We start from the raw sequence: 27405 nt of genomic DNA on the forward strand, positions 1-27405 counted from the left end.
TCATCTCTAACAGTAAGGGCTGCAAATGAGATGAGTCTTCATTAGGAATAAAGGAGAGAAGACAGATAAGGTAATAGATGACTCCCTGATGTATTTATCCCTGTGAATCTGAGGTGACTGTTGTCATCAACCTATATATATAAACTTTAACTTTACAACAAAGTACACTCACATGAGTTTAAACCTTTGTACTTTTCATTGTGTAAATATTTGCAATAAAGAGAGCTTTCAAAGTGATAAAGTTGTGTGATGTGTGTAACTCATTTAATAGATTCTCTTGTATAACTTAAAAGAATATATAAATGGTTTTCCTTCATGTTGAATGTAATAAAGACAGTGACTCTTCTAACAATATATGTAGTACTTTTGGCCTCCATATAATTTAATATGTTCATCCTAAACATCCACCACAATTACTTATGAGATACTTCCTATACTTACTCAGTGTTTTTTCCTAAATATTGACTTTAAAATGCATTTAGCAGAATAGATATTGAGGCAGATCGAGGGAGGGAGGAAACTGAATGGGAGGGAAGGTAGAGAAGGGAGTGGATAGGAGGAATTAGGTAGAGTGGGTTTGGAGGAATTAGGTAGAGTGAATGGAGGGAAAAGGGAATGGAAATCACAAGTGTGGGGTGCGCATCTCTAGGAAGTGCCAGAGACCTGGGAAAGGTGAATCCCCAGGGTGTCTATTGGGGTGACTCTAGCAGTCGGGATACAGATCCTTAATTGTCCACTTCTGTAGCCAGGCATGACTCCCAGTGATGTGAGGAGGAAAAAACCCACCCACAAAACCTTCAATCCAAAATGAACACAGACTACAAGACCTTCAGAAACAGAGATAGATAGAGCAGACATGGAAGGGTCGTCCAACCAATGGTTAGCACAGATTGAGATCTACCCCGAGTGTACCGTGCGTGACTTTCCGCCGGCAAGAAGCACGTGGACATTTAGAAATCCTTGCTATGACCAAAGTGTATTTTAATCTTAAAGAGAAGCGCCCGCCGTGCCAAAATGGCACGCTTATAAACACCCTAGTGCGGCGCAACCACACCTGATTGGTCGCTTACCCATGATCTCAATAGGCACGCCCCGGAGTGGGCAAAGACCTGGCACGAAGGCACTCTTGCACATGCGCACACAGTTAACTTCCTGAAAGGGGGCCGGCTGGCGCGGCGAAGGTTGGCGCCATCTTGTAATGGCGGAGGCTACCCTGGCCTTCCACATGGGGTGCAGTGGAAGCCAGCACCATCTAGTGGTGGCAAATGTTATTGCGGCCCTCTACACCCGAGGGCAAGCAGTGATCTCTGACACTATTAAAGATACTCTATCGTGCTTGCAGACAGATTCCTAGCATAACTGTCCTCTGAGTGACTCTACCCAACAGCTGAGAGAAACAAGTGTAAAGATTCACCACCAAACATTAGCTGGAGCTTGGGGAGTCTTTAAAAAAAACATGTGAAGAATCGAGGCCCAGATGGTATGAGGGACTCCACAGGAAGACCAATAGAGTCAACTCACGGGGACTCTTGGAGTTTGCCAAAGACTGAACCACCAACCAGAGAGTGAACATGGACTGAAACTGAGCCCCCAGGACATAGGAAGGAAATGTGTACATTTTGTATTTTTACAGGTTCCCCCTACAATGGGTGTTGGCATCCCATGAAGATGGAGACCGGTTTTGGGATATAAAGTGAGTAAAAAAAATTAATGAATTTTAAAGACGCAGATATCCCATCTACAGACAACATGTTTTGGGAAAGCCCAATTCTAGTTGTTCGATACCCGCATGAAGACAAAGCCTGTGGAGTGCCTATGCCCTTAGAGGCCATAATCCTTTTCATTCTGTTCTTCCATCAGAGTCCCAAGCTCCACCCGTGGTTTGGATAGTGGGTATCTGCTTCTGTCTGAGTGAGCAGCTTAGTGGAATCTCTGAGAGGGAAGCCATGATGGACTCCTGACTGCAAGCATAACAGAGCGTCATTAATAGTGTCAGGGATCGGTGCTCATCCATGGGGTGGGTCTCAATCTTCACTAACCATTGGTGGATCATTCCTCACTCGCTGCTCTATGCACGGCCCCTGCATGTCCTGTGGTCAGAATAAATTTTGGGTCTAAAGTTGGTGTCTCTATCACTCCATTTGGGTTGCTCTCTGGCTCCAGGAGATGACTTCTTCAGGTCCATATCACTGAGGCTGTGAGTCTCAGCTAAGAAAACACCCATGATTCATGGGCATCTCTTACCCCAGCTCTCTGCCTTTCTTGATGTGACCTCTACCACCCCACCCCATCCATCCAGGCTGCTGTGTCTGGCCTCAGTAGCAGAGGGTGTGATCACAGAGACTGGATATGCAAGGTGAGGGGATACCCGTGGGGTCCCCTCCTGCTCAGAGGAGAAAGGGCTGGGGGAAGGATTGTGAGAGGGGTGAACTGGAGGGGGGCAGTGTGCAGCATGGAAAGTGCATAAATAAATAACTATGAAAATAACTAAGTCTACTTGAAGGTAAGAAGCAGGTGTGTGTGTGTGCATGTGTGTGTGTGTGTGTGTGTGTAACTAAGTGAATTTGAAGATAAGAAGCAGGTGTGTGTGTGTGCGTAAGTAAACGTGACGGTAAGAGCTGTTATGCATGTGTCTGTGTGTGTATGTGTGTGTGTGTGTATATATATATATATATATATATATATATATATATATATATATATATGAAGGTAAGAAGCTGGTGGGTGTGTGTTTAATATTAAATTATCACATTTGAGAAAACCGTGGTCTATGCAATAGTCAGGACAGCTTAGGCACTATATTTACAAAGAAGTGGCATTTGCTGAAGATGAAGAAATGATTCGGTGATTAATAGCATTATCGGTTCTTCCAGAGGACCTGGGGCCGATCCCCAGCTCCGGAGTGACAGCTCACAAGTGCCTTAATTTCAGCATCACGGAATCTCACACCCTCTTCAACCTCCTGGACACTAGGCACACGTGAACAAGCAGGTAAAACTCTTACATATGTACAACAAAAATAATAAAAACAGAAGAGCAGTTCCTAATTGACATAATTTGATTTTCGTGAATATTCATGACTGTGATCACAGTCAAATAAACACTTTATTGATCTATAATGCAATCAAAGCCACTAAAAGTTAATGATCACGAGTCACTTAAAATCTATTTATTAAAAAAATTGCAATAAAAATTTGCAGTAATGAAATTAAATTTTTATTAATATACAAATTAATAAACATTGATGTTCTCATATAGAGCTGAAAATAATACTTTCCACATATTTGTTTTGCTTTTATAAATATTGCAGCTTGTGGTTAGTTTGTTGTTGGTTTTTGTAGGAGTTTATTTCCAGGTATTAACCCATAAACTCTATAACCTCATGCAGAATACACTACAGGAACGTAGGCTCTCCTGTGTTGAATCCAGGAAGGTTGCTATCTGTTTTCCTTCTTGTGTGATCAATTTTCTCTACGTACAATTCAAGGATATTTTTGTTCTTAGATTCTTGCAGTTTTGTCAAGCTGACAGCTGATAGCTGATAAATGGAGAATATTTAATTTTTGAAGATCACTTTTGAAGCTATTTCCTGATGTCTGCACTATCAATGTTCTCAATTTTCAAATTCGTGGCCAAATGAACAGCTATTCAGGGACTGAACATGACTTATAGCTACTGTTGTTTTGACTTTTTGAAAGAAGAAATAAGATAGGGATGGTGTTTGGAGTAAGTGACTCTGTTTGGGAAAACGACATAAATAAATTAATAAAATAAATAAACACAAGAAATATAGCAGAATTCAAACTATACAAGTAAATCAGATTTGTTTGATAGGTAAAAGTATGGTTTTATATCTTAACCTAATTTCTGAAATCTATATACTTTAATCAATCTAATGACTAATTCTCAAAAATCAGAAAAATTTAAAAAAATGTTACAAGTAACACAGTAGGTTGACCAAATAATAACAACAATATTTCTAGAACTGTACACTTTCTATGCCCGTATCCAATCCAGAAATCCAGTTGACATTTAGTTATTGCATGAATTATGTCATTCTATTCTGTGATAATTCATCACTATTTTTATCTTCTGTGATCACACCTTTGAAGATAAATAATTACTTTGCTAGAATGTCTCTGAATTTGTATTTACTCAGTGATTTTTCTCTTTTAGGTTGAGATTATACGTATTTGACACAGATACCTAAATGTGTTTCTTGCTTTGCTTATCACAGTTAAGCATTAGGAGGACGCCTGTCATCTTAACAACACACAATTACGGAGCAATGAAATTATTTTAAATTATTTTCCTTTTGTAGATAAATTATTTTAATGTATTGTTCTTTCGTATTTCCTATTAAAGTAATAGAAGTTATAGGAGAATCACCTAAAGCCTAAAGAAAGACTGTGTGTCTCTTCAATACTTTAGGCTTTATTTTCACCATCTCGGTCATTTTTTACTAACATTTTGACCTGAATGGTCCTTACTGCATGTAAGTAGACTCAGAAGCATGAGTCCGAGGATTATGTAATTATTGTCTTTCTGTTAGGGTGACTCATGCCTAAAACATTACTGTAGTTTTAGTGTCATGATAATTTTTCTTAATGTCTTCCATTTTTTCAGCACAATAAAATGGAATTTTATTTTTGTTTCATTACACTCATAAAGACTCAAGATTCTAATTTTATGTTATTTTATTTTCTTGTTGAATAGCAACCTGAATCTAATTATCTGACACTAGCTGACTTTTATATTTGTATTCTGTCACTTGTAAACCCACCTGAATTCCTGTATAATGAGTGCATGCATACTTGTGTGTGTGTGTGTGTGTGTTTGCATGTGTGTCTATGCTTGTGTGAGTGTGTGCTTGTGTGTGTTTGTGCGTGTGTGTGTGTGTGTGTGTGTGTGTGTGTTTATCTGAAACTATGATATTGATGTAGAATCACCTGGCTGAAATTTGTTTAAACAGCGCTATTAGAAATCAAAAAGTGGAGTAAAGACTACTCCTCTTCCAAAATGATAGGCCCTGGGTGCCCAGAACTGACCAAATGGAAGAGAAACCAGAGGCTAAAAATTCACTGTCCTGAGAACTACTTAGCAGTTCCAGTCCAATGCAATGAATTTACATGTACTGAGGGATATGGAATTGTAGCATAACGAGCTGAGATCATTTACAAACAATTTCTGGATTGGATAAGAATGGACACAGAGAATTTTCAGGGCCCCTGAGACATTAGCATGTGGTTTAAACTCTGTCCAGAGTTAAAAATTTTAAGTACTGGACTGATCTACTAAAGTAATTTAGTAGCAAGCAAACTTTACAATTCATTGCAATTAAACATGGTGGTGAATAAAGAGAATACACTAAACAAAGTTATGTTTCTTAAAGTTTGTTTCAAGACAGCAAGAAATATCACAGTGATTTTGTTTTCGTTCTTTCACAGACTTTGCACCTTTTTGAAACAGCACTTTGGGATCCTTAATTACCTATTTATTATCAGAACTTTCTTCTGACCCAGAGTCCTTCTCAGTGCTGCCGTGACTTCTTGGTTCATTAAGCTATAGGTGATGGGGTTCAGCATGGATGTCACTGTGGTATGGACTATGACCAAGAATTTATCAACTCCTTGTGGGTGGTTAGATTTGGGCCTCAAGTAGTTTTGTCCCAACCCTGCAAGGCAACCTATTCCTCATGAAACAATTGCCAAATGGGCGCATACCTCACGACTCATTTGGGTTGCATAGTGAAGCAGGGCCATACGGTGGCCAAAGGCCATGACTGCCAATAGGAAACACTGAGTTATACAAAAAGTGTGAAGAACAACATCTGCGGTGCACATCCCTCCTGAGAGACTCCTCAGATCTCACTCACACGGCTCTCCATATCTTGGGTATGACAGAGCCAGTGTGACCAATTTCCAGGATACATAAGTTCACCAGAAAGAAGTGCATGGGGGTGTGTAGAGATGGACGGGTGCAGATAGCAAAGGCCATGAGAGCAGGATGAGGGTGAACAGAGGGAGCATTCTCCAGGGACCTCACAGTTCTTGGCAATTGCAAAGCATTTGAGAGACAAGCCCCTTTCCTGCCACAAAGTGCAATTGACACACTCGACACTCATCTCCAGAAACACAGAGCAGTAAGCCATTAGTAGGATTCTTGCAGATAAGATATATTATTTTTTTTAGTATTTTAGAGGCTCAGTTACATCAGAGTCAAAGTCTTTGTCTGCAGTCACAAAAATCAAAGCTTAGAAAAGATTTTTTCTCACATAATTTCATAGCTAATACTTTCTCTCTTAACACCAGGGAATTTTTCAAAGTGTGATAAGCATTTAGCCAAGTGTCCAAATACTTACAATAGAAGGTGGAAACATGTAGTCCTGGATCTAATGAAGCTCAGGCAGAAGGTTTACCTTGGGTCTGAGTTCAGTTTCACATGCTGCATAATCAATCATTCAAACGAAGGAAAAGAAAACCTTGACTGTATCTCGATTTTTACCCATTCTTATCATTAACTAGTTATCAATGTTATACAGAAAAACTGATCAATCCACTCATCTCTATGCTTTCCTGATGACACAGGTATAGCCTCTCCAACTACCCTGTATGTGTGTTGGGCCCCGACTATCCTCTGATTGCTATTATGAATATTCAAACCCACACAATAAAGGTATTATTTCCTCAAGACTCATTATTTTTGAAGACAAAGTAATATCAAATAATCATTTGATAAATAAATGATTACTGGTTTTAATACATAGAATTAAGGCAAGGCACATCTCACTATCTGCACAGTAACGACGTCGTCAGAGAACATTTTTAAGAAGTGTACAGTGAGCCATGAAAGTGAAGAAGGATCAACCAAACAACACCAGACCCCTTCATTCCACAACCTTCAATATGACAGCTGGCATTTGTAACTTAATAATTACTGTCTCTTTATAGAATATGTTTTCTTAGCAGACATATCACTGCATAGGCATTAAATGTCTGTTTTCTTAATATTGTTCATGATATTCTATCAATCAGTCTATTGATTTAAATAAAGAAAACAAGAATAAAAGATGTATTGTCTGGATATGTAGTCCAGGCTAACCTGAAATCCCTAATTTCTCTCCCTCAGTCTCTTGAATGTGAGTATTCTAAGAGCAAGACATGGTGCCTGGCTTGATAGAAATTCCTTCCTATTCTTTCATCTCAACATCTTAGAATTCCACCAAACTACCTGTATTTCTGTACACATAGTATCTACACAGTTCATTCCTCTTTGCTCACTTTTGCATATGGCACCTGCTGTGTGCTTGCTTGGTTACTTACATGGAAAACTGTTCAGGTCCAGCACAGCCTTGTCTGTTTTCAAATATCATCCTTCTCTTCTGTCTATAGTTACACTCTGTTTTTCACAATGTGACTGCTAAAGTAGCTGTTAGCTCTGTGGTGGTGACTCTTTCTCACCTTGTTCACATTGTAGCCTTATATGGAGACTGAGTATGGACTGCAAAGTTCTTATCATTATGTTCACCATCCTCACCAATCTATGAGTTCTCGTGTATTGAGAAGCTCCAGGTTTAGCTTACTTTGGATCCTTGGAGATTCTGCCAGTCCCTTCCCATTATATCTTCTGCAGTTCAGTCTCATGTCCCTCAAATATTGGAACGTGGCAAACTCATTTTTCTCCCCGTCTGATAACTTTTCCCTTTAAATGAGATGGCCTTTCCTGTTTTGTGGAGTGTATATGTCTTTGCTGAAGTTTGGGTTTTCTTTCCAAAAATACATCACTTTTTCCTGACAAGTGTAGAATAGGAGATATCACCAGCCTGTTAGGCTCTCTCTCTATTCACTTGATATGATGAAATGTCAGAGATATGTGAGTAGATCAGCACATGGTTGATCCACAAATCAAATGTGATTTTCAGTATTTCCAAATTATAAATAAACATGTTACCTATGTTTAAAAATACCATATAAGACAAACACACATACAACCACATATGAACACACACTCACACGTATGCCACATACACGTGTCGGCTTATATATTCATGCAGAAACACAGACACAGAGAAACACAATAGAGAAAGAGGACATGGAGATTTACATGAATTAAAATGTCAGTATAAACAACAATGCAGGGTAACAGTATTTCTTTACATCCTTTTTCATCATTTGGTCAATTTTAAATGCAGCGAAGAAAAAAAATGTAATCCCTATGAGTTTGCTTCTGTGTGAATTAAGTTAATTTCCCAAATCACTTAAGTTGACCTGGTGTTGAATGCTTGTCAGCTACATGGGACAAGAGCATGAGTGCATGTCTACACACAAACATTTTAGATTTACCTTTGTGTAAACTCTATTTAGGGGAGTTTCTCATCACAACACATAATTTTTGTTTCTATTCACTAGTTGATCACTAGATTAATTTTCTATTGGGGATAATGAAAAACACAGATACCCAAACTACAACAACAAAAAAGCAAAACAATACAAAGTTTTCTCATAGGAGCAGACGACATAGTCAGGTATACTAGCTCATTAGATCTATTAGATTAGATCTGCACTCATTCATGAAAAACTTATAAAAATCTAAGTGTAGAGAACATAGGACAGACTTAAAGCTCTGACAATTAGGAAGCAGGAGGTCTGTTGTACATACATGACCATCAGTGGACTCTGCTCTTGTAGAAAAATTGCTGGAATGAAGAGGATTCTATTGTGATGCATTTCACACTTATTTTGATGTACTGTAAACATTTCTCCTTATTAAAACAAACAAACAAAAAACAAGTAAACCATCTTCCCACAGACAAAACAGAAAATGAATACTTTTCTAAATTTGAAATATTTTTAAAGCAACGTCCTTTTCATTAGTAGTTTCTGTATTTGTATAGGTAGCTCGCTAGTTAGAGAGTGAGGCCTTGCCTCTCCCAGTTAAATTTCCAGAATATCAACTCAAGAACCAGAATGTTATACTTACATTTGAATTTGTGCAATAAAAAATGATTCAGGAGAAATCCTGAGGTTTCATAAAAGAAAGCTTACTAAAGTTAAAAGCACACATTGCACCTGACATGATAATAGTAGGAGATTTCAACAACCCCCTCCCATCACTGGAGAGATCATGGAAACAGAAATTAAACAGATATGTAGAGAAAGCAATAGAAGTTATGAACCAAATGGATTTAGCAGATATTTATAGAACATTCCATTCTAAAAAATAAGGATATACCTTCTTCTCATGATCTCGGGAACCTTCTTCAAAATTGACCACATAATCGATCCCTCAACATTCCTTAACAGATACAGGAAGATAGAAATAATCCCATGCATTCTCTCAGATTACCACACACTAAGACTGGTCTTCAACAATAACAATAATGACAGAAAGCCCTCATATACATGGAAGATGAAAAATGCTTTACTCCATGACAACTTGGTGAAGGAAGAAATAAAGAAATTAAAGACGTCTTAGAACTTAAAGAAAATGAAGATAAAACATTCCCAAACATATGTGACACAAGGAAACAGAGCTAAGAGGAAAACTTATAGCTCTGAGTGCTTGCAAAAAGAAACAGGAGAGAGCATATGTCAGGAGCTTGATAGCACATGTAAAAACTCTAGAACAAAAAGAACTAAGTAAACCCAAGGGGGATAGAATGCAGGAAATTATCCAACTCAGAGCTGAAATCAACGAAGTAGAAATGAAAAGGACGATACAAAGAATCAACAAAACCAGGAGCTGTTTCTTTGAGAAAAACAATAAGATAGATAAACCCTTAGCCAAACTAACCAGAGGTCAGAGAGACAGTATCCAAATTACAAAAATCAGAAATGAAAAGGGAGACATAACAACAGAATCTGAAGAAATTAAAAAAAAAATCATCAGCTTGTGCTATAACAGCCTATATTCAACAAAACTGCAAAATTTGGAGGAAATGGACAATTTTGTAGACAGATAACAGGTAGCAAAGTTAAATCAGGAATATATAATCTATCTAAACAACACCATAACTCCTAAGGAAATAGAAGCAGAAATTAAAAGTTTCCCAACCAAACAGAGCCCAGGTTGAGATGGGTTCAGTGCAGAATTCTATCAGACCTTCTGAGAAGACCTCATACTAATATTGTCAAAACTCTTCCACAAAATTTAAACAGACGGAGCACGAGCGCATTCCTTATATGAATCCACAATTACTCTTATACCTAAACCACACAAAGACTCAGCACAGAAAGAGAACTTCAAACCAATTTCCCTTATGAATATTGATGAAAAATACTCAATAAAATTATGGCAAACAGAATCTAAGAACACATCTAAAAAATCATCCATCATGATCAAGTAGACTTGAACCCAGGGATGGAAGGATGGTTTAATATAGGAAAATTCAAAATTTAATCCATCATGTAAACAAACTCAAAGATAAGGAGCACAAGGTCATTTCATTAGATGGTGAGAAAGCATTTGACAAAATTCAACTACCCTTGGGGATAAAAGTCCTGGAAAAATCAGGAATTGAAGGCTCATATCAAAACATAGTCTAAGAAATATGCAGCAAACATGTATCTACCATCAAACTAAATGGAGAGAAACTTGAAGCAATCCCACTGAAATCAGGGACTAGACAAGGCTGCCCACTCTCTCCCTACATATTCAAAACAGGACTCCATGTGATAGCCAGAGAAACCAGACAGGAAAAGAGGGTCAAAGGGATTCAAATTAGAAGGGAAGATATCAAAATATCACTATTTGCAGATGATATGATAGTATATACTTAAGTGACCCCAAAAGTTCCACCAGAGAAATACTTAACCTGATAAATAAGTTCAGCAAAGTGTCAGGGTATAAAATTATCTCTAACATACCAGAAGCCTTCCTCTCCTCAATGGATAAACAGGCTGAGAAAGAAAATAATGAAATCACACACTTCACAATAGTCCCAAATAATATAAAATATCTTGGTGTGAGATTAACCAAGCAGGTGAATGGTCTGTATGACAAGAAGATCAAGTATCTGATGAAAGAAATTGAGGAAGATCTCAGAAGATAGAAAGAGCTTCCATGTTCATGGATTGACAGGATTAATATAGTCAAGATGAACATTTTGCCAAAAACAAACCACATTCAATGCAATATCCATCAAAATTCCTACTCACTTCTTTAATAGAGATAGAAAGAGCAATTTGCAAATTCATTTGGAATAAGAAAGAGCCAGGATAGCTAAAACTATTCTCAACAATAAAAGAACTTCTGGGGGAATCATCACCCATGAACTCAGGCAGAATTACAGAGCAACAGTGATAAAAACTGCATGGCATTCATACAGAGACAGATGGATAGACCAGAGGAATAGAATTGAAGACCCCAAAATGAACCCACACACCCATCATTTGATATTTGGCAAGGGAGATAAAACCATCCAAAGGAAGAAACATAGCATTTTCCAAAAATAGTGCTGATTCAACAGAAAATCAGCATGTAGATGAATGCAAATTATCCCATTTTTATGACCATGTACAAAGCTTAAGTACAAGTGAATCAAGGACCTACACATCAAACCAGAAACACTCAAACGAATAGAAGAAAAGGTCGGAAAGAATCTTGAACACATGGCTTCAAAGAATGACGTCTCCAAGCACCTCTCCTTGAAACAAGTGCTTGTTCCTATGGGGGTTGTGGGGGGGCGGCGGCATTTCAACCTCAGGCCCTGGAGAGTGACGGGTCCAGAACTTCACGAGACGGCTCAGCGTGCGATGACTTAGGTGAAGAACCACTAGCTTCCTCACTTCAACTAGCCCAAGGAAGGATGCTCTACTCAGTCTCGCTGCCTTGGAAAGACACCTTCATCCCTGTTGCTCATGCCCAAGGCTTCCTATGGTCCTCACCTGTTTGCTTCTGAGTCAGCTGAGATGTGTTGACACACCTCACTGTGTGCGAGCTTTCCTTAGGAGCTCTAAACCCACTACCCGTCCTGTACACTCCATCTCTATTGTTCTATTTAGCTTCATTTTTTTTCTTCACAAAACATGAGCAGGAAGTGGATGTCTCAAACGGCTGATGATTGCAGTCTTCTAAAGCTGAGGCCCAGGTGAACGAAATGAATTGTGGGCAGTGCCTCACACAGACAGATCTTTATGCCTATTTTCTTGGCTTTTGATGATGTTTAAAATGTGAGGTTTTGGGGCAGGAAATTACAAAATGGTAGCAACAACGAACCATCGTGTGTCTCCGTTAAGGTTTGTTTTATTCAAAGTGACAAACGCTCCTCCCATGACTCCATATTGAAGGAGGTGAAGAGGTGAGCTAAGTCCATAAAACGATGGCCTTAGGACCCAGGACTGGCGGTTGTCTTCCCCAGGTTGTCCTTCAAATATATCTTGCCACCAACCGGTTATAGCTGCGGTTCACAACCTGTGTGTGGGTCACGATCCCTTTGACAAACTTCAGTATCCAAAATGATTACCGACTACGATTCATAACAGAAGAAAAATTACAACTATGAAGAAGCAACAAGAATAATTGTGTCATCAAGGGTCGTAACAACATAGGAGCTGTGTTAAAGGGGCGGCATTAGGAAGGTAGATCACTGACTTATATTCCAAGAAAGAGCGTCTAGCTATGGGCCAAATAAACAAAATACAGGTTCTCCAGCATGCCAGAAACATGGATAAAATGCAAGGTGGGGAGATAGTTTTGTGGGAAGCGGTACCTGCTGTGAAATTACCAGCACCTGCATGACAGCCCATAACCCATGATTGGAGGGATAATGACAGGACACATGGAGGGTCCTACGGCTCCAGCCACATATATAGCAGAGGATGGCATTGTCTGTCATCAATAGGAGGAGAAGCCCTTGGTCCTCTGAAGGCTCATTTCTCCAAACTGGGGGAATGCCAGGGTGTTGAGATGGGAGTGGGTGGGAAGAAAAGCATCATCACTGAAGCAGGAGGAGAGAGAATGGGAAAGAGGGGATCCAGGAAAGGGGATAACATTTGAAATTTAAATACATAAAATTCCAATAAAAAAAGAGTCAGGAAGTGTTTATTTTGACCCATTGTTTGAGCTGGTACCATCCATCATGATGGGGAAAGCATAGCAACTGGAGTGTGATGGTCACATTGCAGACCTGGAGGGTGTTCAGCTTTCTTTGTTCTTTCTTTCTTTCTTTCTTTCTTTCTTTCTTTCTTTCTTTCTTTCTTTCTTTCTTCCTTTGTTCCTTTGTTTCTTTGTTTGTTTGTTTGTTTCTTTCTTTATTTCCTGTTTTAAATTCCATATATGGCTGTTTCCCTTTCTTTTATGAATCTGTATAAAAGATACATATACAGAAGCCACAAGAAACTTAGGGAAGAAAAGCAGGTATAGCTGTCAATAAGACATGGGAGGCCACAGGCTCAAGTCAGTTTCCCTCACGACCACATGTGTACTCACCAATACAGGAGACAGGAGCAGGGCACAGAACTGAACAAGAGTAATCAATGCTTGTGAGCCACCATGTTGGTGCCAGGGTCTGAACTCAGGTCCTCTGCAAGAGCAGTAATGGTTCTCAACTACCAAGACACCTCTCCAGTCACACACAATCATTGTTTATACAGCCCCCCAAACACAGCACCACTTGATGTGTGTAAACACGCCTACTAGACGTGTGGTGTGATTTATTTCTGTGAGTGTTCAGTCGGTGTGATACAAACGCTCTTGTGTTCATAAATTTTGGCAAAGCTGTTTTCACTTGTAGGTTCTCTTCATGCTCAGCTTTGGTGTTTACATACATCATCAAGAGAGGAACCGCCCTGTCAGCCTACCCCCACCTACCCCCGATTTGCAGCTATGCCTGCCTTGTTTCACTAAGTTAAACACCACCTCAGACTCTACTCTTTCATTTTGTTCAATGTAGGAGACTCTCCAAAACCACAAAATGGCATCCCAGATGCAGAGGGAAGAGTTTTGCTGTTTGTTACTTTGTTTGCTCTTAGTTGCTTTTTCCCACTTCCACTGGTTTGAACTTGTGTCCCATTCAGAGGCAGGTACTTAATTCAGCCAGCGTTTTGAGAAGGGCTGTGGGTGGAGTGTGATAAAAGGAAAATTACTGGAAAGAACTCAGTGGGATTTCGTCGATAAATACAAAATGTTTACTGACTTGATTTTTCACTCACACAAAACCCTGGACGGCACTGACTCGAAATAAAACTTCACATCTGACTATTTGCTCCAAGGAACTAAAAAAACTTAAAGACAAAATTGATCCAACAAAATAAGCCCTAAGTTGTAATGATTGACCCTCTATAAAGAGAAACATTAAACTTTTTTTTAAAAAAATGATGTTTTGATGTTCTTGTTTAATAATTTCATATACTTATATAATGAGTTTTAGACCTTTCCTTTCTGTATTTCCCTTCCCAATTCCCCTCCCTCATCCCCCTCCCTCATTCTCCCATCCCATCCTTCAGTTCTCCCTTGCTTCCTCCCTCATCCTCCTCCGTCATCCCCTTGGTCAACCCCTTCTCTCACGCCATTCCCTCTCCAATTGGCACCAATATTCTCAATAAGTCCCCCCTCCTATTTCATGTCTCCTTTCTGTGTGTAGTCCCTAAGTTTAATTAATTACATGAGTACAGAGGAATTCGACAGAACAACTGATCTATGGGTACAAGAATGAAGAAGGGAGTGAAGCAGAAATTTCTGGTTTCTTTGGAGACTCAACTGTGTCATGGATGTTGTTCTGGAAACTGTCTTAGGGGAGGATGTTTTGGTGAGAACAAACACATGGTGTTTCTGGTCTCTGCCTGGGAAAAGGGCACGTGATGTTTAGAAAGGCTACGAGTATAACCCTGGACAACAGTCGGCAACCCCACGGCATTGGCTAGCCTTGCCACTCTTCGATGATGCTCAATGGACTTTGATGACACTGGTCTTCATGGACCATGCTGTGGCATTGGTTCACCTTTCCTTCTTCACTGACCACTGTTTGTCATGGCTTTGTAGAGAGAAAAGCACCAGAGAACTTCTTGTGGTGACATTGCGGTGGCTTCTTGCTGCCTCGTCGAACCCAGGCCAATTGGAAGAGCTCAGCAATTTCTTCTGGGTTGAACTGTCCTTGGTGATTCGTGAATGGTGTTTGAAAGTAGATCAACCTACCTCAGCTGACTCATGTCAACTGAACTGATATCCTGATGATGAAGATTGCAATCCCCCCAGAGAACTATTTCTAAGCAGGTCCATATCGTCCTTTGTTCGCCCTAATATCCTTTCCTTTCCACTACCTCTGGTGGGTGGTGGGATAGAGGAAGGTAAAAGGGTGTAAAAACTCTTACTAAAGTAGGTCTTGAAAAATCTAAGCCTGCAGGATAGAACCCTCCTCCAATAAAAGTTGATTGCCAAGGGAGGGGAGGATCTTTATGGCATCTCCCACCTGTGATGAAGTGTGGAGGGGCCCAGTCTTGTGCCCATGACCATAGCTGCCATCAGTTTAAGAGTTCAATGACTAGGTCCAATCTGAAAGATATCCTTTTGCTGTCCCCTTCCCTATCTTCTGGTTCCTATATTCCTTCCACCCACTCTTTCATGATGTTCTCTGAGCTGTGGAGGAGAAGACTTAGCTGTCCTATTTCCACCTGAACAGTCCAACACCACTGATTCCCAGCAATTTGTCCAGCTGTACGTCTCTGCCCATGGTAGTCAAAGGCTTCTTGTCTGATGAGAGATGAGTGCATCGCTGATCTGTAGATACAAATATGGATGTTTGGAAGGAAGTTCGACAATGTATTTAGCATTAGGTTCTTTCATAGGACCTATATCACCATAACCATAGGTTCTTGACCAGTTTATAGAACCTGGTGTGTATTCCCTCGTGTGGCATATGCCTTGTATGCGATTGGAAAGCCACTGGTTGCTCCCATGACTGCGATGCCACTAACACATTAGGGGCACATCTTGCCTGACATTTTAGCTTGAATGGTTCACCCCCAAGTAAGGTTGTAGATGATTTTCTCCCCTGGAAGCCTACATAACACTTTCTTGAACCAGGAAGGCTAGCCATTTTAGAAGATGCTTCCACCTAAGCTTCAGATTGACACTTCTGTGTTCTGTGACCAAAAGGATTCAGTGTCCTCAGCAATAGGGTCTTACCATCAAGTTCTGGAGGGCTACGAAGATCAATGGCAACAACCTGTAAAGTTGTGAGGGATTTTGGAATCTCGCTGGTCAGCAACTTTCAGGAAGACATCCCACATCTGGGACTGTGATTTTTGCTTAATTTTGGTTTTCTATTGCTCTGATGAATACACTCACCAAAGCCAGCTTTGGAAGGGAAAACTTTATTTCATCTTATCTCTTCCAGCCATCATCAAGGAAAACCAAGACAGGATTGTGAAACAGAAACTACAGAGACTGCTCACTGGCTTGCTTCTAAGCACACATTCAACTACCTTTACAGAGTCCAGACACACCCGCATAGGGCGGTGCTGCCCACAGTAGACCAGGCTCTCCTACATCAGTGAACAGTCAAGGAAATGCCACCTGAACATAGTCAAGGCCAATCTGATGGAGGAAGCTCCTCGATAGAGGTTCTTTCCTCCTAGACTAGCCATCACAAGAAATCAATGAAAATAAAAAAAGAAAAGAAATCAATAGCTTCAGGGGGAGCATGGCTTATCCATGGAGGGTGCCTCAACTGAACTCAACAGTTGATCTTGTAGATATATTCTGTAACCTGTTTTATAACCCCTCTCACCAAACCACGTTCTAACCTAATCACCTAAAGGGAGATGGAGTGGAAAGTAAGTTTTAAAAAAAAATAATTGGATCAGAAAGAAATGCTTCTTGGAAATAAAGCAAAAAAGGAAGCATTTCTGCATCCTAGATTCTTTCCTCGCATCATCCTTGCAAAGATAATGAAACTGTTACGTTCCAAGAACAATAATATCCTATGTTACAAATCATATAAATAATACTGCTTATCATTCATAAAACACATTGGCACTAATTGTTTTGATGTGTTTTTCTAACTCACTCCTAATGTAGATCTGATGAACTGGAATTGTTCGCCTGCTCACTTATACATGAGGGAAGTGAGGTTTAAATGTCGAGCCAATTTCCCAATACTCTAAGCTAATAAATGGCAGAGTAAGACAGCTGCACTTTCTCTGACTTCATGGCGTGGCCTCGTGAGAAATGCAATTCAGGGAACCTTGGCAGGGAATTCCAAGGATCAGTACATGGCAGCTGAAAGTTGTCTTGGATGCAAGACTGGGAGTGAGACTCAAGTCAGCCGAGCCCCAGCTCAGGATTCCTGAAACAGAATACCAGAATATGTTACAGAGCGAGGAGACTAAACTAAACATCTGGGAGTCCTCAGCAGATTGTACAGATCCAGGGCTGAGGGTTCATAAGTATGTTGGTCTTTGTGGGGGTGGAAAGGAACACTTATTTAGATCCCCACCTCCTACTATGTGCTACTACAGTGGAGGCAATGCCTTAAGTCCAAGGTTTTTTTTTTGTTTGTTTTGTTCCTGTGTATGTGTGTCTGTATCTGTGTGTGTGTGTGTGTGTGTGTGTGTGTGTTTGTGTACATACGTGCACATGCAGTGTATAATGTAGGGACTAATCCATTTCTCTTCTACCTTATTCATTGAAGCTGCATTTCTCAGTCAAACCCAGAGTTCACCAATATGACTAGTCTTGACAGCTATCTTGCCCTGGGGATCTGCCCTATCTCTACCTCCCTGGAATGGGATTCTATGTGGGACACAAAGCCTGCCCATCATTTACCTGAGACCTGTGGGCCATCTCCTCACCTGCTAAGGTTCAAGTCTTGGTGTTGGACCCATCTCCTTTACTTTTGTTTTCTTATTCTTCTTTTTTTTTTGTCTTGATCATAATATCAGAACCAGGTTAAGGTATGACTGGCTCACTCAAACAATCACTCAAATCCCGCCACACAAATGTGTTCTAATAAGGAGGAGGACCCTGCTGACTCTCTGTTCTGTAAAGTCTGACCTTAACAGATGAGTTAAAGGATGGGATTATCCCAGTGGGTGATTGTGGATGCTGTAGTTGATGTTGAGGGAGGCTGGCAAATGAGGGGACACAACTGAGTCACTTATAATAACAGATACAAAGCTGAGTGTGGTAGTGCATTCCTATATTCTCAATACTCGCGAAGATCACAAGTTCAAATCCAGCCGGGCTACATAGTAATTCCAAAGACAGCCTGGGCTACATCGTAAATCAAGGCCAGCCTGGGTTACAGAATAAGTCCATGGCCAGCCTGGGCTACATAGTAAGTCCAAATACAGCCTGGACTATATCATAAATCAAGGCCAGCCTGGGCTACATAGTAAGTCCAAAGACAGCCTGGGCTACATATTAAGTCCAAGGCCATCCTGGGCTACATAGAAAGTCCAAGTTCAGCTTGGCCTACTTACATGACTCTTCTCCAAACAACAACAGGTTGTATTTTTTTTCCTTTTTCGTTTCTGTCTCTCCTATTTCCTCTACACTGATACCAGTGCTGTAGTTTGGGGGTGTGGGCAAGAAGTTTCATCATGTCTGATGGTCCAGGATCTCCCAAGCAGCACGGCAGACCAAACAGTGCAGCAAACAAGTCTGTTTCGATTTTTGCAGAAAAATATGACACATGGGAAGTGCTGTCTGAAGAATTGTCTCTAAGATGGGACAACGCCTCGGGAGACTGGGCTTGGATCTTGTGCTAGTTTCCTCGTGAGAAAAACAATGATGTTCTCAACCAGAGTCTGTATTGGGAATACAACACTGTGCTTCCATTTCAACACTGCACAATCTCCATATGGCAACCCTGGAAATCTTGTCTGATACTAAACAGATTATAGGAGAGACAAGTTGAGGATAAACACAGTCATTAAAAAGAGTTTAAACGATGAATAATTTTTTTTTAAATTTTTGTCTGCGGTACCAGGTTCAGTGTTCTGCATAAACTCTAAAACATGGTAATTTCTTTTTTTTTTTTAAATCGCCAAACAGAATGGATCTTATATTTTTCTATCTAGGTCTAATGGAGACGTAAAAATAAAATTCTTTGTTTTAAAAAAAACTGATTGTGTTTTATTGGCTTTTTTTTGTTAATTTCTTATTTTTAGTGTTTAGTGTTTTGGGCTTCATTTTAACAATTATTTTTTCATTGAATTAATTATTTTCTTACTTTCTAGTGTAGATAAAAAATTAGGTTGCTGGTCTTTGTTTCTAATCTAAGAATTAGTGTTGTAAATAAAGTTTCCACTTAGCACCTCCATAGTTATGTCTCACACATTTTGATAGTATGTTTCCTATCTTCTTCTTTTTTTCTTACTTTTACATAGTTTCATTATTTCTTGACATCTCTATTACTTGTGAATGTGTGATTTACTGTTTCTGGACTGGGAGACTCCTGTTGTCTCTCACTGAAGACATCTATTTTAGTTTTGTTGTATTAGCAGAACAGATCCCGAGGGGCTGGATATGCAGCTCAGTGGACAGAGTGCTCACTTGGCTCTCAAACAGCTCTGGGCTCCACCTACAGTACCTCATCAGCCTGGTGTGGTGGTCCATCCCCATAGTCCCATTACCAGGAGGAGAACCAGGAGTTCAATATCATCCTTGGGTGCATAGTGTGTTTGAGGCCAGCCTGGGCTACATGAAACCTGTATACAGAAACATGTCCCACAAGACATCCTTTCTTAGGTATTTGCCACAATTTGTTCTGTGGTTTCTGAGTGTCTGAAAAGTCCAGGGTACTTGAAGGAAAAGATCATCCTGCTGCTAATAGGACTGTCAGTCAGAGACATTGGCTGGTGAAGCCATCTCATCCCAGCTGGTTTTCTGTTGCTGATGGGCTGATCCAGGTCCACAGCTTTTCTTTTAATCACCCTCCTTCCTTATTAACTGTACCCATTCTTGCTTCCTGCTGAGGCTGTGATGGAGTTAGTGACACAAAGAATTGGGGTCTCCTTCCTGCCCACTGATTCTCTCAACAATAAGTTCTTTCTCTGTAGAAATAGTTTCTCTGTTGCCTACATTATCAGAAATAAATAGAACACTCTTTTCTGTTCTATTTTGACACTGGGTTTCATTATGTAGGTAGGGCTGGCCTGAAACTCACTGTATAAACCAGGTAGGTCTTGAACTCACAGAGATCAGCTTGCTTCTGAGTGCTGGGATTAAAGGGGCATACCTGGGTCCTTCTTTTTTTAATTTTTTTTTAAATTTATCTCTTTGGGGTGTGTGTGTGTGTGTGTTTGTGTGTTTGTGTGTGTGCCTATGTGTGTGTTTATGTGAGTGGGTATGTGTGTGTTTGTGTTTGTGTGTGTTTATGTGTGTGTGTATGTGAGTGTGTGTGTGTGTGTGATTGCGTGTGTATGTATGTGTGTATGTGAGTAGGTGTGTGTGTGTTTGTGTTTGTGTGTGTGTATGTGTGTGTGTGTTTTGACCAAAGAGTCCGTCAGATCCTCTGCACCCTGATCCTCTGCAAGAGCAACCAGTGTTCCTAAGCAGTGAGCCGTCTTCCCAGCCCCTTCTGCCTGCTCTAAACTCCACTTCATTGTTCATCTTGCCCAGACATGCCTTTAATTCCTACTCTTAGTGTTTGTTTTAATTCAGTGATTCCTATTCGATTTTCTCTTGTTTTTTCTATTACATCACCAAGATGACGTGTATCCTTTTGTTTTGGAAGTTTCTCATTGACAACGCTTGAATCCTGGCTTTAAAATCCTTGCTGATGATTCTGACATGGGTTTTCTCTTGGTGCCACCACCAGGGAACTGTTTTTTCTCCTCTGCTTTTCATTTAGGGGGATGGTCATGGTGTGACGTGATTTCCATTTTGACATCATTTGTCTAAGATGTCAGCAGTCCTGACACTCTGGGTGCAGTGGCTGTCTATCCTTTATAACCTTATGGTGGTGTTTTGGTTTTTCTGGATTTGCCTGATTGAATAAAAGGGATTATACCTCCAGTCCACACCGACAGGCATATCTTAGAGGAATCAGGAAGAGAGGTTCTCGACCTTCCTAACGTAACCTTTTCATACAGCTCCACCAACTGTACAATTATTTCATTGCTACTTCATAACTTTAATTTTGCTATAGTTATGAATTGTAATGTAAATGTCTGATGTACAGGATATATGATATGTGACTCCTGTGCAAGGGCCATGTGAGATCCCAAAGGGATCTCAATCCAAGGGTTAAGGACCACTGATCTGGACTTAGTGGGATGCCCTTACCGACGTAGATGGGTTGCCCAGTTTTGCCGGGGATAAGTCTCCATCTCTGGAAGGCAAAGGATCTTACATGATCAGGCTTTTTCCTGGGTCCTTCTGGAATAGTGGACATACTCTTGATGGTTACTGATGGATCAACTGACTCCAGGCAGTTTTCTTTTACATCATCGAAGATGAGGATTCTAAAATGGGTTCTGCTAGACAAAAGCAGTGGCTGAAGCTATCCCTCGCAATCTTTCCCCTTCCCTAATGGCTCCTTCTCCGCACAAGGCCTACAGTACATGTCTGAGTCCCTCCCAAGCTGCACCTTTCCAATCTACACTCTTCCTCTGTGCTGTTTCTTTCACGAAGAGCACACACGCTAACCCTGAACCCATGTTTTCTTCAGTCAGCACTAAAAACCTATTACTCTCTGCCAGTTTCGTTTTCCCGTATGACACGGTTGCTCAAAATTCTGAGTCATATTCACGCATGTATGGACAAAGAGAATGTCACCGATTGGCTAGTCTATAATGATGCAGATTCTGTATGATTCTGATTCAGAAGCCTGTAAATCAGAGATGAAGAGACCATCGACAGAGGAAGAAGTTCTTGTGAGATGTTGTCACCACAGAAGGGATCCAATGGGCTAGGAATACAAGACAGGGAGCCAAACTCCCTTTCATAATTGAACCTTTTTCCACAATAGCATCATTAATGGATCTTTATTTGTAGGTCGCATCCCTCTTGACCTAATCAATTCTTCACAACTACATTTTCACTGGGGATTCATCTTCAGAAAATTACTTCTGGGAGAACACATTCAAACCAGAATTGAGGGTGAATATTTGGAAATCTATAGTGGGGGTGGGCATTATTCTTCCCACGTCCTGTACAATTAAGATCTCTAACTACCTCCTTCCCCACGGTAGCATCACTGAATGACGTGAATTCCGGGTGATTGATGAGGTAGAGACACCAAAGCTCACTGCCATATCCTGTCACCAGTATCAAGCTCGAAACAACAAGAGCCACCTGTGGGAAGATAAATATGAATAAACTTTATGATATCTCTAAACTATAAACCCCCAATTTAATCAATACATTGTTTAAACTCAGTTCTCTTATATTGATGTGCTTTAAATGTACAAGTCAGTGGGCTTGCTGGTGACTCCTTGTACAGGTTTATACTGTACATTAGCCATCTTCATCCTCACAACTCACCTCCATTTTTACCTACACACACTCACATACACACACACACACACACACACACACACACACACACTCCTGCTCCCCGTCCTCTTCCTAAATGCCCCCTTTCACATAATATCCCTTATTAAAATCTAAATTTCACAATCATCTGTTTGAGTCTGGCTTGTTTCACTTAACATATTGTGTTTTACACTCCCATCGGTTTTTCTGAGAACAAAACCCTTTGCTCTTACACATAGATGAGAATCACATCAATGTATATCACATTTTTTAAGCCATTCATCCAGTGATCAACAGCTAAGGGTATTCCAATGGCTTGTCTATTGCACACAGTGTGGCAATCAGAATGGATGTGCAGGGTCCTGGGTAGTTTTTATTATCAGTTTGACTCAACCTGGGAAGAAGGAGCCTCAGCTGAAGAACTGCCTCCATCAGATTGTCCTATGGCCACATTTGTAAGGATTTTTTTTGATGGTTGATGTGGAAGGGTCTAGCCCACTATGGGGAGAGTCATCCCCTATGAAGGTGGCCCTGGGTTGTATGAGAAGGAGAGAAAGCTGAGTAGGTCATGGATAGCAATCCAGTACCCAGCATTTCTAAGTTGTCTCTACTTCCTTTCCTGCCTCCAGAGTCCTGCCTGAATTCCTGCCCCAACGTCGCTCAGTAACAGACTAGTACCTAGAAGATAGAGTGAGACAAACTCTTTCCTCCTCAAGTTGACGGCTATGACGTGATTGTTCTTCTTGTTGCCTACTTGTTTTTCCCTTTTTTGAAAGTTGTCTCTGTTTATTGTTCTTAGAAAGATGATATTACCTGTTGCCTCATGGGCTCTCTGTCTCTCACAGTGTCTCTCTCTGTCTCTGTCTCTCACTGTATTTGTGTGTTTGAGTGTGTATATGTGTATGTTTTTGTGTGTGTTTGGGTGTGCATGTGTGTGTGTTTGTGTGTGTATGTATGTGTGTGTTTGTGTGTTTGGGTATGTATGAGTGTTTCTGTGTGTATGTGCGTATGTGTGAGTGTGCGTGGGTGTGTGTGTGTGTGTGTGTGTGTGTGCGCTTTCCAGGCTTAAGAAAATGCCCAAGGCTGTAAATCTCAGCAGGTGCCTAGAGAAGGAAGATGAAGGGGAGAAAAAGGGGAAAAAATCATGTCATGTGAGTTAACCCCACATTGAGGTCAGCCACATAGTGGACAACAGTCACATAATGGCAGAGGAGTCATAAGAGCAGAGAGAGAGGAAAACTCAAAGTGTGAAGGAAAATGTGCTTAAAACTAGGATAGAAGGGAGAAAAAGAAGACGGTGCACTTAGAAAAGTGGACAGATTTTAAAAAGCTGCCATAAGTTGTTAAGCTCTAAGTACATTTAAAAAATTATAATGTTAATGTGGAAGGGAATTACTGGGGAGAGGGAAGGGAGGGTCAGAGTGTAGTGGGTACAGGGGAGGGTTCTGAAAAGAATCCTTTTGAAGATCTGAAGAACTATGTGACACAAACTATTAAAGTGCCCTGTAATTTACAGGTAAATTCCACACTTACCTGCATCCAGTATTCTGTCTACCCATATTTCAAAAACAAAATTACGTCATCTATTTCATCCTGTTTTGCTGCATTTGATCTAATAAATTCCTTGACCTGAAGTGCTGGTTAATTTTAAGACATTTAAAATACGACTGGTCGATATCGGGTTTGTCATCAGTTTATCCCGACTTTGGAAGCAGGTCCAGGAGCTAATTTTTCCTCGCTCTTTGCAAAGAATCCATAATTCATGATTGCCATTGACTTCAATACAAGGTATTTAATCCTGTCAAATTCCAGCTTTGTTTGAATAAAAATGGCCCTCCTCTAATGTGGGTTTTGACAAAGCTAATTTTGGGGTGCTATCCAGTGGGCTGCCTCGGAGAGAGAGGCTAGCAATATTTCTGATATGGAGAATGACGTAAAGATAACCAAAGGAAAGATAGGAGCTGGGAAAATAACCACCAAGGATGTTGGTGACTCAGAAACCAAAGACTTTTTCAGAAAAAAAAATGCATGAAAAGAGCTTCTTGGTCAGTCTGTGACTCGAGTCATCAGAATATTTGGGTGGGGACTTTATTTTGGGTCTCCAGGAGGCTACAGGAGAAGCTAAAACCTAGATGCTGGACGTTTCTAAGCGTAACTAGGGAAGGAACTGGGCTGAGAGGGCTTCTATGACGTAAGCAGAGCCTGGATGATGTCACAGAGAGAAGGGTGGAGGTTGCGCTTCTCTTCCACTTGGGGGCGCTAGACTCCCCTGAAGGTGGGTTCACTATCTTCGCAGCGGGCTGTGAAAGCCAGTTCAGCTCCTGAACCCCACAATTGTTCAACAGGCTTTTGGACACTGACCGGTTTCAGAAGACAGAATCTGGACGACTAGGACATTTTCACTCGGTAAATACGTTTATGAAGATAACTGGGACCCTTGTAGCCCAGAAAGCTAAAAGTTTTCCCTCGTACAGCGAGTAACCGTATGTTCTGATGTCTTCCACGTTTGAGAGCTCGGCTGATGGTCTAGGCTAGTCAGTCTAAGAGTTTATTATCCTTTGCTAAAAATATCTAATTCATCATCCTACTAAAATGCCAAAGCACCTCTCTGTGCCTGTGCATTTTAGGAGATAATATTTCTTTTTTTTTTTTTTTGGTATTTTTTTTCAGAGGTGAGGACCGAACCCAGGGCCTTGTGCTTGCTAGGCATCTGCTCTACCACTGAGTTAAATCCCAACCCCAGGAGATATTATTTCTAAATGGCTGTTGCCTACATAAAATCCCTTGATGCGGTTGAAGATGCAACAGCGTCGCAGAATAAACCTGGGGCTGGGTCAGGATGCACAGTACAGAAAGCCAGTGGACTAGTGTGCTGTGTCTCTGGGCAGACACTTGTGGATGTTGCCACATAGTTCATAGTTAGAGGGTAGTAGAGGGGTGTGGCCACCCTTCTGGCTCCTTTGTTATCCTTTCTCTGTTCTGCTTGCTTAAAGTGGGGACAGGGATACTTAAACCCACACTGACCTAGCCATTCAAGGAGAGGTTCCTCAGCAGAGGCAAAGTGCCTCGGGCTGAAGAACTGTGTCTGAATATCTTATTTTGAGCTGTTGAGAACCATTTTTTCATTTCCCTTTGAACTTTAGATTTTGATTTTTGAGGCAGGGTTTTTCTGTGGGTAGCTTTGGCTACCCTGGAACTAACTCTGTAGACCAGGCTGGCCTTGATATCACAGGGGTCTGCCTCCCTCTGCCTCTTAAGTGCTGGAATTAAAGGTGTGCTCCACCATTGCACAGCCCTCCTATGAACTTCTGATTACGACAGAATAAGATTCATATGCTCAAACCTGTTTACCATCGCCTTCCTCACCTGCTCCAAAGTTCTCTTAGACAAGAGCCTTGGTCCATCGCCCTCCCCACCCCACCCCCATTGTTCTTGCAGGCACTCACATGACAGAGGCACCAGCATTCTGTCTGGTTTAAGCAGGCGAGCTCTTCAAACCCAGGCCATGGGCATGTATGAAGCCTGAACACAGAACGATAGCCACAAGACAGTGGACCAGGATGCCGTGGCCTACCACACTATGTCTACAGCCATGAAGAAGAGGATGTCTCTGAGGAGGATGAGCACACCATCCACACAGAAGCGGGGGAGGAGGAGGCCTTCTCCCCAGGCCCTGGGGAACATTGTGGGCTGCAGAATTTCTCACGGATGGAAGGAAGGTGATGAGCCCGTCACCCAGTGGAAGGCCATCATTCTAGATCAACTGCCAACAAATCCCACTCTCTATCTGGTCAAGTATGATGGAATTGATTGTGTCTACAGACTGGAACGTCACAGTGATGAGAGGACTTTAAAGCTTAAGGTCTTGACTCACAAAGTAGTGTTTCCTCAAGTGAAAGACGCACATCTCGCAAGAGCCATGGTTGGCCAAGCGGTGGAGCATAAATTTGAGGGCAAACATGTCTCTAAGGAGAACTGGAGGGTGGTGGTCCAAGCCCAGGTGCCGATCATGAAGGACTGGTTTTACATCACCTACGAGAAAGATCCAGTCCTATACATCTACCAGCTCCTGGATGATTACGCAGAAGGTAACCTCCGTATCATTCCAGAGACTCCTTCAGCAGAGGTGAAGTCAGACGTTGACAGCGACATCTTAACAGGTCAATGTGTGCAGTTCACCAGAAGCGACCGGTCCAAAAAGATCGGCAAAGTCATTTACCAAGGTCTAGCCAAGCCTTCTGTGTAGTTCACCAAGTTTGATGGCGACGTCCACATCTACGTCTATAATCTGGTGGAAAAGATCCATTAAGGTGAAATGCACAAAGTGAGGGGGACATAGATGGGGAACTTATAGGATTGGGGGGAAAATGTTTGTTTTTCTGTGTTTCAGATAACCAAGGGCCTTTGACAACCCCAGTATCTTTTCCAGTGGAATTTGTTTTGCTCTAAAAATTAAAATGTGCGATGTGACGGGTTGTGTGTGAACACTTTTGTGGAGGAGATGGACTGTGGTGGATGGAACATGGAGAGGAAGCCAGAAAGGTCAAGGCTGTGAACAGTAATTCTGATGTCACGTAGGCTAAAACAAACAGAACTGAACTGGTCTGGTATTTAGGAAGAGAAAAGAACTGGAGATGAGGCTTAGAGGAGCAGGGATGGCACGGGGGAAAAAAGATGGTTGTTTAGGAAGCAGAGGAGAGGGGCCAGACATAGATAGACTCTCTGAGGTGAAGTTTGAGGGAGAAACAGACAGTTGGGGAAAAAGGGGCAGGGAACAGGGAGGTGATCTTGGAACTCAAGGGGAATCCCAATAAACTGATCCAAGCAGACTGAGAATCAGAGAAAGTCAGGGATTGTTTGACTAACGAAACCTAATGAAACCTGTTTCTCATCTGTAGATGTATTATTTTTAATTATGTTGGTGGGGGCAGGGCATGAATACAGGAGACCACAGAGACAAGAATAGTCAGGTCCCCTGGAGCTGGA

General features: G+C 41.1%; 1 protein-coding gene across 1 annotated transcript; it reads left to right on the forward strand.

The window, feature by feature from the left end:
- Positions 1–24713: 24713 nt before the first annotated feature.
- Positions 24714–26889, forward strand: LOC148002434 (Y-linked testis-specific protein 1-like). Its single transcript, XM_087577197.1, has 3 exons — positions 24714–24825; positions 25858–26729; positions 26810–26889. Exon 2 carries the CDS (start codon positions 26000–26002, stop codon positions 26663–26665), a length of 666 nt encoding a protein of 221 aa, XP_087433323.1. The 5' UTR covers positions 24714–24825; positions 25858–25999; the 3' UTR covers positions 26666–26729; positions 26810–26889.
- Positions 26890–27405: the final 516 nt, after the last annotated feature.

Source organism: Rattus norvegicus, chromosome 11 (assembly GCF_021556685.1).
Source record: "Rattus norvegicus strain SHRSP/BbbUtx chromosome 11, alternate assembly SHRSP_T2T, whole genome shotgun sequence".
NCBI classification, from domain to species: Eukaryota; Metazoa; Chordata; class Mammalia; order Rodentia; family Muridae; genus Rattus; species Rattus norvegicus.

Bases quoted from the DNA above. Each gene is read 5' to 3' on its own strand.
- LOC148002434 (XM_087577197.1), top strand. From the start codon at position 26,000: ATGTCTACAGCCATGAAGAAGAGGATGTCTCTGAGGAGGATGAGCACA.